Source organism: Mugil cephalus, chromosome 17 (genome assembly GCF_022458985.1).
Source record: "Mugil cephalus isolate CIBA_MC_2020 chromosome 17, CIBA_Mcephalus_1.1, whole genome shotgun sequence".
Taxonomy (NCBI): domain Eukaryota; kingdom Metazoa; phylum Chordata; class Actinopteri; order Mugiliformes; family Mugilidae; genus Mugil; species Mugil cephalus.
In genome coordinates this window covers 5,882,851-5,897,384 of record NC_061786.1, presented here as the reverse complement: position 1 = coordinate 5,897,384, position 14,534 = coordinate 5,882,851, and the positions used below count along the sequence as shown (strand labels likewise).

Genomic DNA, 14,534 nt, shown 5'->3' with positions numbered 1-14,534 from the left:
AAAAAAGTGGATAAGCGACTCTGTGACCTTAAAACCCGTGGGATTAGTTGTTTAGGATTTCCTAATGTGACAAAGTGCAGGATTCAGAAAGCAGGGTAAGATTTAACTATGTGAAATTAAATTGGCAGGGAAAAAAATCGATCTCAGTTCTGTTTTAAGACCCAATACAGGGTGTTTCTGTACAATTACACAGCCTGAAGATCCCATACTGCATTTTATCCTAAAAATTAAAATGAAGGCAACTTCTTGAGATCCAGTGTGATGCCACAGATTACAGACGAGAGCCTGTGAAGACAAAACAATTCAAGTTAAACAAGAAAAGCATTGATTCAGCTCTACTGGCTGTGTCCAACAGCATACACGATGCTCAACTTTAGACCTCATCTCTACCAGCATAAGTTCAAAAACCAGTATGGTTTGTTTTCCCTGCATTACAGGATACGATGAGACCTCCTCTCCTGCTCTTTTATTTCCTCCTCGGCATGAATGAAGGCTTTGCAGCAAGCCCCAAACCACGTAGAAGTGTGCCCTTCAAAGGTAAGGTGCCCAGATTTAGCGACTTTTTACTTTTAAGTACTTTTAAGGAGAGCAATAAGGAGCAAAACACGTGAAAAAATGAATTATTGCCTTATTAATTTAGCATTTACAGTCAAACATAAGTTTGTATATTAAAAATAAGTATTTAGTTGGTGTCAATCTCCTTGACACCTGGGCATGATCTCAACCAGTGTCTGTAATAACTGTAATGGACATACTATAGCCAGCCCAGCTTTCACACTAGAGAGCCACTGAGCTGTTTTTTTTATTCTGTGGATTTCAGTAGGCCAAGGCCCTTAAAGGGCCAATGTAATACTGTAATTATCTAGATATTCTGAAAGGTTCACTTCAGTTGACTGACATTTTGGCTGGTTCTGTTCACAGCACAGTTTAATGATTCCATTGAGTACAAGTTCACCTACACCCGTGTAACAAGTACCCCCTTTTTTCCCCTGTGGTCTTGTTGAACAGTGCAGTCCATTCAGAGTCCATCCTTTGGTTTTCTTCACACAATATCATCACCCTCAGGGTTGAATTTGAAATGAGTCAAAATAAAACATCTTCAGAAGTTCTCTGGTTCCTGAAGTGATCCAAGCCGTCCCTACCATGATTATTTTACTCACAGTTAAGACGCGCAGTTAGCCAGTATCACGTCAGACGCTTTGACTTGTCAGGGTTACGGAAAGCCCAAGAGTGTTGATGATAGCCTCAGTTCCGTTACGAGACCCAGAAAGGCAGCCCTGTGTGCAATAAAGCCACCAACATCCAGTGACAAGTCAAAATGTCAGCCCTGCTCTGTGCTTGTTGGATGAATCCAACCATGAAGGATAGAACAAACTCACCAACAACACTCGACCTTTCCTTTGAGCTCACTTTTTTGTCTTTATGTGTATACGTAACAAATACATAATACAGAAAAATGAAAATAGAGCTGTACTGATATTTCCCATAGAATACATACAGACACACACACATATATATATGATTAATCTCTCTGTCTACTGTCAGGACTTGTGTGCTGATGTACTGCATAATTTTTATGCAGAGATGTAGGAAGAAATTACCATAACTTACTATAAAAGATAAACAGTTAATAGGAAAATAGCACATTGGAGTGAACAATATTAAAATGCATGGCTTTGAAGAGTAACCTCCAGCTCCTTGTCTCCTTCTTTGCACTAGACATGAACTTAAAACAGTTCAAAGTGTCCAAGTTTGGCGGTTTGAGCTCTTTGGTGGTCAGAGACGACATTGGTCAGCTCGTCCTTGGAGCCAGAGGGAAAGTGCTCACCCTTAGCTTGGACGACATCACCAGAAAGACCAGTGAGGTGAGACAGGGACCCGTCTGTTTCAGGACGACTTTAAATGCAACGTACTTTGAATGTGAAGGAACTTTTCTTTCAGTTTTCACATACTGAAAAAACAGCACCATCAATAGCCTTCACATTTTCCCCTGCAATGTATGCACGACTGCTTCTTTTGGTCATTATAATTATTTAATCCTCTAGGACAAGTGGACAGTCAGTGCAGCGGACAAAGCCCTCTGTAAGATGAAAGGCAAGGGCACTGAGGTAAAGCAGAAAATTAATAATTGGGGAATGTTTTCAGCTGTTATCTTGGGGTTTTAAACTCAAACACGGCATACGGTTTAAGACTTTATTTAATTTATTTGCTTTTGTTGTTCTAACAGGAATGTGACAACTTCATCAGGACCCTGCACACAACAGCAGATGGTAAAATGCTGGTGTGTGGGACCAACGCTTTCAACCCTGCATGTGACTACATGGTAAGTTTTCCACAGTGCTTTATTTCCAGCTCATCCTTGGTGTTTCAGAACAAGTACTAGAATAAGCTGATATGCATTTTGCATGGACGCAGTGAATATTCTTTGACTTAGGGTGGAGCTGGGTTATTGTAGAACATTTAGGGGTGGTGTGCTCATTTACACTGAACACAGGATTCAAGAATCAGAATTGCAGAAGGAGAATGGTGTTGGGTGTTTTGATGGACAGATGAGGTTTTTTTCTCAATACAAATGGAAAAACATAAGAAGAAATTAAATGTAACTTAAGGCAACTCAAAGGTCAGCATTTTAAATGGGTCACCTGAACATGCATTTCTCTCTCATAAGATCTTTGTTCTCCTGAGGGAAAATACCTTTGCAGGTCACACCAGGTGCAGTTTTATAAAATTCTGGTTGCGGCCATGTGCCAAGGAGGCGGTTTTTGGAGGCAGCCATGTTGCTAGCTTAGTTTAGCATAAGACTGGGAACAGATAATAGGCTGTGGCATTTGTTATGGCTTAAACAAATAAGAAATGATGTAATCATCGGTTAGCTGTAGCAAAACTAGAGGGGGAATTTTGTTATTGTTGGATAGCGAGCTAGCTGTTTCCACACTGTTTTCCAAGTTAAGTTAACCATATGGATCCTACGGACATGAGAGCAGGATCATACTTTCTCATCTTATTCTCTCTTATAAGAAACTCGTAAACCATAAAACTATGGTTTGAGATCAAAACATTAGACTTGATGAACTGAGCTACAGAACTTGAATCCCTTCTTCAACAGACTTTGACGGATGGTAAAGTCTCCTTGGAAAGAAAGCCAGTTGTAGGTAGAGGGAAAGTTCCCTTTGACCCGTTCCAATGTTTTGCTACCCTCATGGATGGTGAGTACATAACTGATTTGGATAAATACTGTACGTAAGACGAGATTTGGTGGTATTAAAGCTGTTTCCTCTCCGCTAAACAGGAAATGCTTTGTACACGGCCACTTCCTCAAACTTTCTGGGCACAGAAATAGTGTTCCAGAGACAGGGACTGAACCCTGTCAAGACTGAGATGAAACGTTCCTGGCTCAATGGTAAGCTGATCTCACATGGGGAACGAAATTAACCAACAAAAGGTGTCAGTTTCTTACCAAGACTTTACAAAAGTCTTGATGAGTTTTCTCACGTGATTGGTTCTCAGAGCCTACAATGATTTCCTTAAGCCTTGTTGAAGCTAGCAAAAGCAGTCCTACTGGTGAAGACGACCAAGTATTCTTGTTCTTCACCGAGAATGCTGTAGAGGAGCGTCGCGGTAACGTCCAGGTGTCAAGGATTGCCCGTGTGTGTAAGGTACACTAACGGTACACTGAAGCTATAACTTCATACAGCTGTCACTTAAAATATAGATTTCAATTTAAATGTGTTGTTTTAGAGCGACTTAGGGGGCAAAAGAACCCTGCAGAAAAAGTGGACTTCCTTCTTGAAAGCCCGACTGGACTGTCCATTTGGAGATGTCGGCTCACCCTCTCTGGTCCAGGACGTTTTTCTGCACCAAGACCCACATAACTGGAGGGACGGCGTCTTTTACGCCATATTCACCTCCAACTCGTAAGCTGCGTGCACCCACCGGTGTCCCCTCACTGCTTTCTATGTACAGTACTGTGCAAAGATTTTAGACACAAAAAATATACTATTAATCCTGCAGACTCCTCGCTCTTCTTTCCATCGACCTAAAATTCATTTGGTTTTCAGCTCGGTGTCATTGTCATGCTGAAGAACAAATTGGTGTTGTGTGATGGATGCAAATCTAAACTGAACTACCTAAAATCTTTTGCACAGTACGTAAGCAAATGGCATCATGACACACAATGAGATCCAAAGGGGCTGATATGTAAAATGAAATCAAAATACAGTACTGCTAGTATTCAGTATTTCTAGACCAGCAATTTGACTTAAGTAAATCTGTGTGTGTGTGTCACTGACAGTTATATGTTTTGGTTGGAGGCCAGGCTTTCTCACTTCAGATGATGTGTGTTACAAACGCTGTTACAAATATGGCTTTTCCTCCAGTTTCCTCAAGTCGAGTATTTTCATTAAGTAGGCTCTGATGGCAGGAAACAATGGAATCAGGACTATATTGAAGAACAAATGTGTGCTGCAGCAATTATTTTGAACAGTGAGGATCTTTCTCAGCATCAAGCCAAGACTAGATTAAATGTTTCCAAGGGGCAGTGTGAAACTGTCTAAAACACTTTATGGAAACCAGACCAGTTGTGTCCAAATCACAATCAGTCAGGACAAAAGTGAAGACAGACGATCAGTATTAAAAGCTTTGTTCACTGGCAGAAAAGAAACGGACTTTAAGGAGAAGAACGCAAGTCCTGTCGAAAGAAGCATTTTCAGTCATGTTCAATCAAAATGAGAAGCGCCTCTGAAACACTTCTCAGGAAGAAAAACAACACTGAATACAATAACTAACCATCCTTTCACAGTGGATGATTGAAAAAACATTTAGGGATGATTGGCAGTTAGAGATCTTCAGAGTGTATGTGTGGAGGCAAACAGAGCAGAGAATGTATCCAACCCATGGTGACATATGGCTTTAGGAACACAGAGAAGGACAAACATCATGCTGGGATGACATGAGTTATCAGATCTGACCAAGCTTCATGCAACTCAAGTGCTCCTGTCATTGAAGCAGGAGACAACCCAAATAAATACTAAGATATTCCCAAATCAATGTACATTTTTTTCAAAGTTTTTAATCGTTAATCTGACAATTATAAATTGTCTTGAAGTTATATACACAACTGTGATGTAGGAGCGGAAAATAACAGGAAATAGTATGTGTATCTTTGGCAGGGAGTCCTCCAGTGCTTGCAGCCAGTCTGCTGTCTGTGCATACAAATTATCAGACGTCAGCCAAGTGTTTAGCGGGAGGTTTCTGACTGAGAGGGACACTGGGAGCTGGGACACGCACACAGGAGAGGAGCCATTCCCTCATCCTGGCTCAGTAAGTATCAGTCCCATGAAGAGTGACTCTATTCACTGATGAAAATCACATCAGTATGATGTGTTTTGTGTACTAGTGCATTGATGACGAAATGCGCGCCAAAGGCGTGATGACCTCTCTGAACCTCTCCGACACGGCCCTGCTGTTTGTCAAGAACCACCCTCTGATGGAGGGGGTGGTTACTCCGACAAGCGGCAAGCCTCTGCTGGTCCAGGCGGCGACACAGTTTTCCAAAATCCTCGTGGACCAAGTCACATCACTGGACGGACAACGGCACCAGATTATGTTCATCGGCACAGGTATGCAACTGCAGTCCACCAATAATCAGAATATAGTGCAATCACACAAAATGGATGTCATGTAATTACCTCGATCAGAAAAGACTGGAGTAATCTGAAGGAGTATTCCTGGAAGGACATAAACATGGTGGTGGCGTGCAGAAAGAGTTTTAAATCGAGTGTCTGAAAAGATCAAAAAAGACAGATTAGAATTGGGCAGCACTGCCGAAAACGCCGCTCCTTCTTGATCATCTGCCACTACTGAATGAATTCAGCGCCGTCAATAAAGTTGATTGGAGTGCTTTGTCTTCTTCTGTTACATTTCTGGCCAAAAAGCTAGTCCGAAAAGTCACATTCTGACTGACAGTCTGAGTTTTTTTTTTTGCCATGTGAACCCAGAGGGATTTAATCAGAGGTACTGCACAGGCATTGAAGAAATATTTCCATATAAATGTAGTCACTGAGAGATGAGCTGCATGTTGGATTCACCCTTCTCCTCTGTTAGACTCTGGCTGGCTGCAGAAGGCCGTGAGGTCTGATGGCGAGGACGGTCGGGTAATCGAGGAGCTGCAGCTGTTTCAGTCTCAGCAGCCAGTGAAATTCCTCCAACTGTCCACCAGAACGGTGAGGCTAGGTTGTTTAGTTTAAGTCCAAATCTAACGCTACTTCTTACCTGAACTTAAGGCTGCTTTATATTGGGTTACATTTCTGCAGGGCCAGCTGTACAGTGGCACCAACGACGCTGTTGTTCAGGTTGATGTAAGGGACTGTAGCCGCTACACATCGTGCGATGACTGCCTTCTCGCCAGAGACCCATACTGTGGCTGGGACCAGATTAGAGGCCGATGTACATCTATTGTTGGCGTATCAGCCTTGTCGGTGTAAGCCAAATTGCCCACCAGAACAGGGTTTTAATTTCTGAAGCGTCAGTCTGTGTGAGCTTCAGATTAAACCAGGTATTTCTCTTCCTGCAGGATTCAGAGTCTCAGTGATGGAAGTACCAGGATGTGCCCAATCTCTCACTGTAAGTCAAACATTCGTCTCACAGCACAAACCAGTAAAAGCTGACAAAATACGTCACACGTATTAATCATTTATGTTCATCGTGGCTGAGATTTCACAAAAAAAGTCGTCTTCTTTCATTTTACTGATTATTATGTATATTTGATCCCTTCTCCAGTGAATAAAGAACCTGATGTTGTTTACCTCACCATCGGCCTTGCACAGTTCCTCCAGTGTTCCCCTAAGACCAACCACCCAATCAGGTGGCATTGCTCTGGAAGAATCCTTTATCCTGGCCCCCGGCACATTCTAGTCAGCCAAGGTCTCATTATCACACCCTCGCTTTCCGATGCTGGCCTTTACACCTGTGAGACAGCAGAGGCGGTGAAGGGCAGGGTGTACAGGCAGACTGTGATCCAGTACCTCGTCCACATTCAGGACTCTGATTCCGCTCTCAGGAGTATGGAGATAGCTGTTATCTGCTTGGCTGCTTTTGCCAGTGCGCTGACACTGCTCATAGCAGGTTTCCACCTAAAGGCAAAAAAGCAAAACCACGTCAGTTGTGGCAACTAAAACTGTGACAACAGCAAATAGAACAAATGCAGAATAAGATGATATGGAGAGAGACTATGGCAACAGCTCTACAGTTTTGAGATCAGTGTGTCCTCACAGTTTATTTTCGTTGTATTATGACGCTTTAATGTTTTCCTTAAATTGAAAATAAATAAATAAAAATAATAACATCTGAGGTGTGATTACTGAGACTACAGCTGAAGCACAACATGCAGAATCGGTATTTATGTGGACTGCCATGCAGTGTGTAGTGTGTACTTTTCATGATAGTCTGGTATGACGTTTAATCAGTGAGCACGCGCAATAGCAAATCAAAACATTTCTTGATTCGTTACACCTGCGTTTTCCCAGCAGTGTCCCGGATGTGACATTCACTGGTTTTAAAATGGCTCATACCAAAATGGATTATTTATTTATTTATTTTATTTTTTTTTTTTTTTTACAAAACTCTGTGTTTACTACATCACAACGCCGCAATTTTACAACATAAATTAGTAATTTAGTTAATTCGCGTAACTTTTTTATTTTGCTTTCATACTTTTTTTTTGATGAGTGAAACAGCGCCACCCCTATGGCTTTAACCACCATACAAAATTCAAGTTTAGCGGGATTACATTTGACTAAAACGGTTTCTGTTCTTGAAAGGTGTAAATGAATACAACAGCAAGCAAAAGAAACACGGAAATTAACAATGAAGACATGACATTGAATACTGAAGACATATTAGAAAGTTAGCATGATTAAATTAAATACCTGTTAATTACTTCAGTATCATTAGTCAACAAGTAGAACAAATGATGAATTCGACCAGCAAACACACGTCGGGAGCCAGCGCAGTGGGTCATGTCGTCTTAAGCGTCAAAAAAGTGAGTAATAACCTGTATATTTATGTCTGTGCATGTGACTGGTTTCTGTGACTGTTAGTTTAGGCTGTTATATATATATATGCTGGGTGTCATAACCTGTACTGTTTGCTGCCACATATATAGTTTAAAATCGCTAACATTTAGGAGTTGTTTACAAGCGAGGGACTAGACTGACGCTGTTGGATCAGAAAGAGGTAATGTGACAGACCCTTAAAATGGTAAGAGTAAGGAGAAAAATGGTTTATAAATAAAGAGTGCTCACCTATACCACACCTAACCAGGGGTTCATTTGAGCCGGATCCTGCCGGAACAAGATCCGACACCTCTTAATTTTGGCCTCCCTGTGTTCCGGTACTTATTTGGGCAGACCCGGAACCTCCAGTGACTGTAGGTTACCTCTCATATAAAAAAGAAAGAAAGAAAAAAGATATACAAAAATGTTTAAAATAAAATAATAATATGCATATATTAATTTACAGAACAAATCCCAAGAATGTCATGTTGTTTATTAAGATTTGACGATTTAACGTCATTTGAAAAAGTCGGAGAACTGTTGACGTACTGAAAAGCTGGGCCAACAAACCACGCCCCTGACACAGAAAAAAACTTGAAATTCACCGCATCTGAGGAGCAAAAACGAAGTAAAGAAGGAAAAGTTGTATGACACTTTAAAACGAGTCAGAATAGCCTCCGCAAGCGGCGACGAGGGCAGCTGCAGCGGTCATGCTGATGGTCAAAACCGACTGCGGCAGGAGGCTAGCGCCGCAGCAGCTAGCCGGGTTCACCGACAGCTAGCCAAGCCGGGGCAGGAGGCTGGCACCGTGGCAGCAGCTGGTCAGGTTCACCGCCAGCCGGAGCAGGAGCCAGCTACAGCGCTACCAGTCAGACATGTGGACCAGCAACAGCCGGAGCAACAGGCGGGTACCCTGGCATCTGCTAGCCCGGTACAACAGACGGAGCAACAGGCGGGAACCGCAATCCGGACATGCTAGTGATGTGGAGTGTTTTGAACAACTAAATATGGTGAGCATACTGTCTATTAATAGGTCGCCGTGCCAGTCTTTGAATAATAATAATGGAAGATATGTACGATTTATTAAAAGTAAAAAAATAAATAAATTATCGTCATAACATTTATACCATGGGTATTATTTGAAATTGAGGCTTGTGAGTCCCACAGCGTGGCAAGTGGGCATTTTCATGTTGTTTTCAGTACGTTTTCTGTATAAGTTCCGGGACCTGTGCCAGTTTGTCATCCCTGAGCTGCCATATGTACTTTGCGTTCCGGCACCTTATGATTTACAAATTAAGCACTGTACCTAACCAAAGTAACCAAATGTAAGTAAGCGGCTATTGCCTTTGAAAATAACTTAAAATGAGGTTTGGACTTATTACTGAAAAAAATCAGGCTAAACATTTTTATTATTTTATTTAGTTATTTATGCTTCTGCGTTAATTGACGCCGAGGCTCCCGCGTTAACGCTCAAGTGCACGTTGCAAGATATACAACTACGGCTGCTTCACAAGAGCTGTGATTGGTCGTCATGGTAGAAGCGGCGTGTTTCCGCTTTAGTATTTCCGCTGCTTCCCATCTCTGCGGTTTTCCAATTGATTGTTTTGGATCAATAAAGAATGGGAACTGAAGAGGTTTGGAGATGCAAATATTTGTATGACGTGTTCTGCGGAATTAGGTCATAATTTCAGGAAAGTTTCTGTCACCATTGCTGAAAGTAAAACAGGAAGCAGAAATAAAAATGAACCCGACTGGCAAAAAAGACATAGTGCGACTGGCGTTTGTTTTGCGTTGCTACTGAGAAAGCTACGACTGACAAGTGCACAAGTATAAATGTAGGGTCTGTGCGTAGGTCAGCGCAGTACTATAAATTAGCCTTTAATCTGGACGGATATAGTAACTCAGGTAACAAACCCGTGGAGCAGGAGAAACCCGCTACCTGCTGCACAGGTGGCATTACAGCATCTGTAGCTGTGTATCTTACAAGCCATTTGGTTAATTGTTTAAAAAAAGAGGACTGTATTGAAAGGTCACATTCCCTTTTGCAGTCTGTGGGAGTATCAGACGATCTAAACTCTAGATTTTTGTATTGGCTGACAGGAAAGAGTTCACATCCTCATCTCTTTTAGAGCCCAATGGCTAGAATGTGGAATCAAACTGAATTTTAAAGGCAAGAATCTAATAATAATAATAATGATAATAATAATAATAGTAATAATAATAGTAAAACAAATCTGAAACAGTGTTTTCAAAGCATGCACGTATGAGAGTGTGAGAACAACTCTGTAAATATATAATGCATATTAGTTCCTTTTACACACCGCAATGCTCGTTTTACACAATTTTTTCTTTGGAGTTTTTAAATTTATTTACTTTAAGCTTTCATTTTTTGGAATATGGCAAAGTTTTGCTCCCATACTATAGTAAGATTCCCACGTAACTATTTAGCCGATTATTGTGACATACATATGTCAGGGATTTTTAGCAGCGGTTGCAGGTTTACCTTGTGAATGTCAGTCAAATCTATAATCCTTCACATTCATGCACCTTACTAGACGGCAGCATGGGATTTATGTGGAGAAAGATGTGTGTTTGTTATGAGCAGTCGCTGAGAAAACGTGGGTAGAGAAAGACTAAACATTTTTTTTTAAAGTGGCCTTGAACTGAGCTCTGTGGTAATGGTGTAATTAGTTCTCAGGGGACTCGATCTTCTCTCCAACTGTCTGCTGGTGCTTCTCCCTTTTCTGTCTCTCCTTTCACTCTCCTCCTATGTGCTTCTCTCTTCATTTTCCCCACGTCTCCCTCAGTTCTCAGTCTTTTCCCTTTTCTTGTTTCCTATGCCCCTTGTAATGTTTCCTCCACCACCTCAAAGGCAAAGCTGTGATTGGAATAACTGGAAAGTGTGGCCTGTTTTTGAATGAAATCATGTTGGAAACTAAAGAATAAATATAGGGAATGTGAACTTATTTAATGAAGAAGCTAATAACTAAAAACAATGAAACGCCATTACACACACAGCGTAATGGTGAAATATTAATTCTATATAGCCCTAAGACATGAGGAAAAGCCGATAAGGTGCATAACTACATATTAACACATCAAGTTGACCAATGTTGAAATGATGCCATTTCTACAGTCACGTCCTAGACCTCTAAAATACTTTTTATTTTAATTCTATTTGATTCTTTAAACTATATTTGGCACAGAAAAGAAAGAATGTCACATGCTACCACAAAAATACTTTGGTCCCTGTCAGTATTTTTAAGTGGTGATATCATATGCTGCCACTAGATGGCAGTCACTCATAACAGTTGAGATGTCAGCCTGATCAGGACATAAAAAGGTTTATCAGCTGACTGGAGACTGTATCATTATGTTATCAGAGATCCTCAGTTGGCTGCCTCGGTTTTCCCTCCATTTTCTTCACTTAAGGGAGAAATAGTTATGAAATGGGGTGACCTTCTCTTGCTTTATGAAATTATTGGACAATGCAAGCATTTGATTATGTTTTACATTTACTATATTTAAACACGTGTTTGTCTTGGCTTTAAACTACTCTGCGCATAGCTGAAGCAAATCTCCTAATGAGCACGATTTATTCCAGTGACGACTGAAAAACCTCCCAAGTCTAATTTCAGTGTGCACACTTCCCAACATTTCGAATGGCTTAAGTAAGAAAAGCACAGGTACAACTAATTGCATTGACATTGTCTCTGCGTCCCAGTGAGATGTAACCGAGACCGTAAACGAGCGTTGACGAGAAGACCTTGGAAATAAAGCTGTGGTTCTTTTTAAATTATATTATATAATTGGATATTCGCTGAAGAGGACAGGCAGATATCCAGGTCAGCAAATCTACACAGGAGGAGAGATACGCCTATTTTGCGGGAGACAAGTGGCTGTTTAATGAGAATCTGAATCCGGAGCCTGATGCTGAAGAGAAAATATGCTGCTGATCTGTCGCTAAAGTTTGAATGACATCGGATGTTTTAAAGTCGACTGCTGTCGTGAAAGTTGAGTTGACGTCGTGCGTAAAAACGCGGTAGAAATGAAATCTATATTCTTGACCTGAATACATATTGTTAAAAGAAGCTAGGGAGGCTTTTCTGCAAGGTGCTTGATGACTAATGTGTAGCAACAATTCTTTCAATTTTTTATATAAAAAACATATTATTAAAGCATTCTCGTGGTGACTTAAATATATCATAGCGATGAGATGCAATACAATCCTTTGCATCTAGTGAGACTTTTCGTAGTTCTTATGACACATGAACATGAGGCAGTCACATGACAGTCTGCTGTGGTACAAACTGTTCCCACATTGGCGTGGCCACAGAGTGAGCTTATGAGTGTACCCCAGTGACCAAGTCCATGTTTTTCTGTGTCTGCGCTACTGGCCCACATTTCACACAGTTGCTGTGATCCCAGGTTCCTGCAAAGAGAAGCACTTTCTGTGAGATTTTGTAATCCTTTTATCTGTAAAACTGCCATTTCGTTCAGTATCTCATCCACAGCAGAGCTTCTGATGCAGTTTTTAAGAAATAGCAGCAATTTGGAGTCCTGCTACAGCTGTGAAATATGGCCGATGTGGAAGCAGATATACGTGAGGTGCTGTGTGGTACAACGTGTTGACAGTATTATCAGTCTGCATCTTCATACAGTTCACATTTGGTGCTGAGATGTCTCTTCTCCATGTTTTCACTTTGCCTTGTTACAAATTTCACGTCGTCTCACCTTGTACTACCACCTATCTTCACTAGGGTCTGGTAGTGTATCCCCGATGTCACTGGGCATGAGGCAGGGTCCACCTCAGCCAGGTCGCCAGTCTATCGCAGGGCTAACTTGTTACAAATTTGAAAAGGTTATTAAACGGATGCTTCATACAAAAAATCTTTATATGACCCAGGTTAGGAAGGAAACCGTGCAGAGGTCCCTGTAAATGTTAGAAGTGCAACATGCTCTAAATATATTCTACTTGATGAATAAGCAAAATGTTTAGGTAAAGGTCAAGAGTCTGGTACCTGAAGCTTTGTGGTTTCTGTTTTGTAATGTCAGTAACACTGATGAACTACATTTGCAGGAAAACCCACTGAGTCTGTCGAGTCTTAAACAAAGCCGTGTTGGTTTGGCAGGAGTATAAATGGCCCAGTCGTAGCTGTTGCCTCTTAACTTGAACTAGCCTCTCATCAGGCAGTCTTGGCCCGGATATGTGTTGTGTGGATATCCGCCAGCAACACCAGAAGCCCCATAACTTTGGCCATCGCGCCCAGGGGAAGTCATGAGACGACAGCTGATGGCTGCTTCCCCTGGCGGCGCGCTGCCCGTCATCCGTTCTGTTCATTCGATGACATTCTGCAGCTCCCCTGCTTTCTCTGTGACCCTGCCCTCCTCTTCCACCTTTCACTGTTCCTCTCTTCTTCCCCGTACGAGCTAATGAGGGCAGGTCCGTAGTGTCCCTCTTCTATCAATGATAGATTACAGTGATAACTTTAACCAATTTTAATAGTGCAATTTTTTTCTGGTATTAAAAAGCTGATCTCTTCAGCAGCAGCACCCGCGATACCAGAGCAAAAGAGGAAAAAATGTAATGCATCAAGCCCTTTTACTAGGCCTAGCTTTCTTTTACTTCCGTGGGCTCTATATGAGGAACATTACATTAATCATAAAGGAGCGGGCCCCACGGCAGCTCAACATGGCCTCTGCACAGTAAAACTCCCAGAATGGCCTTTCACACGGGTATAACCTTAAATCCATGCAGCCGTGTCCCTGGATGATAAAGACTCCAGCTCTCACCAGAATGGCCCCTTCCCTGTTTATTTTCTTTTTTTTTTTTTTTTCTGGCATGTTATAGAACAGCCTCCATATGACCCCTTGAGTTATTCATGTTAGAGTTTCTAATTATGGTCTGGCAAGACCCAGGGGCAGGTTTTATTTGCTTCTGCGGCCCCTGGGATGACCACTGGTGGATGTTAAACAAATTCTAATCAGGCATGCCCAAGGCTAGCCTCTTTACCGTCGTATCATGATGGAACTGGAAATGCATGAATTTCACTCGGGCTTGACCTGACCATGTGCAGAGGTCCTTACTGCTGCTAAAGTAGCACGTTAAATACATGTCCCATGACGTGTATTAATAACAGGGCACACACTTGTTGTGGAATTTATGCGGCAGTATAGGATTGTATGGAACTCTGTGCAGTACCTACGTATCCATGACTACTTGTCTACGTCCTTCGCATGCACACACATCTTTGTGTGTGTGTTAAGAACACCTGATCAGACTATGGAGCTGTACAGCACTGAAAATAATCAGGTATTATCCTGAAGTAGACGTAAAATACGTTGTTTTTTTATCAACAGGTATCACTTGAGACATGTTCAGGTTAATCTTACTTTGCAGAACTACTCGACACCGTTGACTGTACAGATGAGTGTTCTGCAATGATGGAACATGGTAACTACTGCAGCTTGGCAATTTGCAGC

The 14,534-nt window shown here is 41.6% G+C and overlaps 1 protein-coding gene across 1 annotated transcript; it reads left to right on the top strand.

Annotated features, from left to right (window-relative positions):
- LOC125023894 (semaphorin-4E-like) lies at positions 1-7,256 on the top strand. The gene is made up of 15 exons (XM_047611455.1): positions 1-95; positions 438-537; positions 1,720-1,865; positions 2,046-2,108; positions 2,228-2,323; positions 3,107-3,206; positions 3,290-3,400; positions 3,508-3,656; positions 3,739-3,914; positions 5,169-5,319; positions 5,396-5,618; positions 6,103-6,221; positions 6,312-6,478; positions 6,572-6,621; positions 6,778-7,256. The coding sequence occupies exons 2-15, from the start codon at positions 444-446 to the stop codon at positions 7,170-7,172; spliced, it is 2,040 nt and encodes a 679-aa protein (XP_047467411.1). The 5' UTR covers positions 1-95; positions 438-443; the 3' UTR covers positions 7,173-7,256.
- The last annotated feature ends 7,278 nt before the right edge of the window (positions 7,257-14,534 follow it).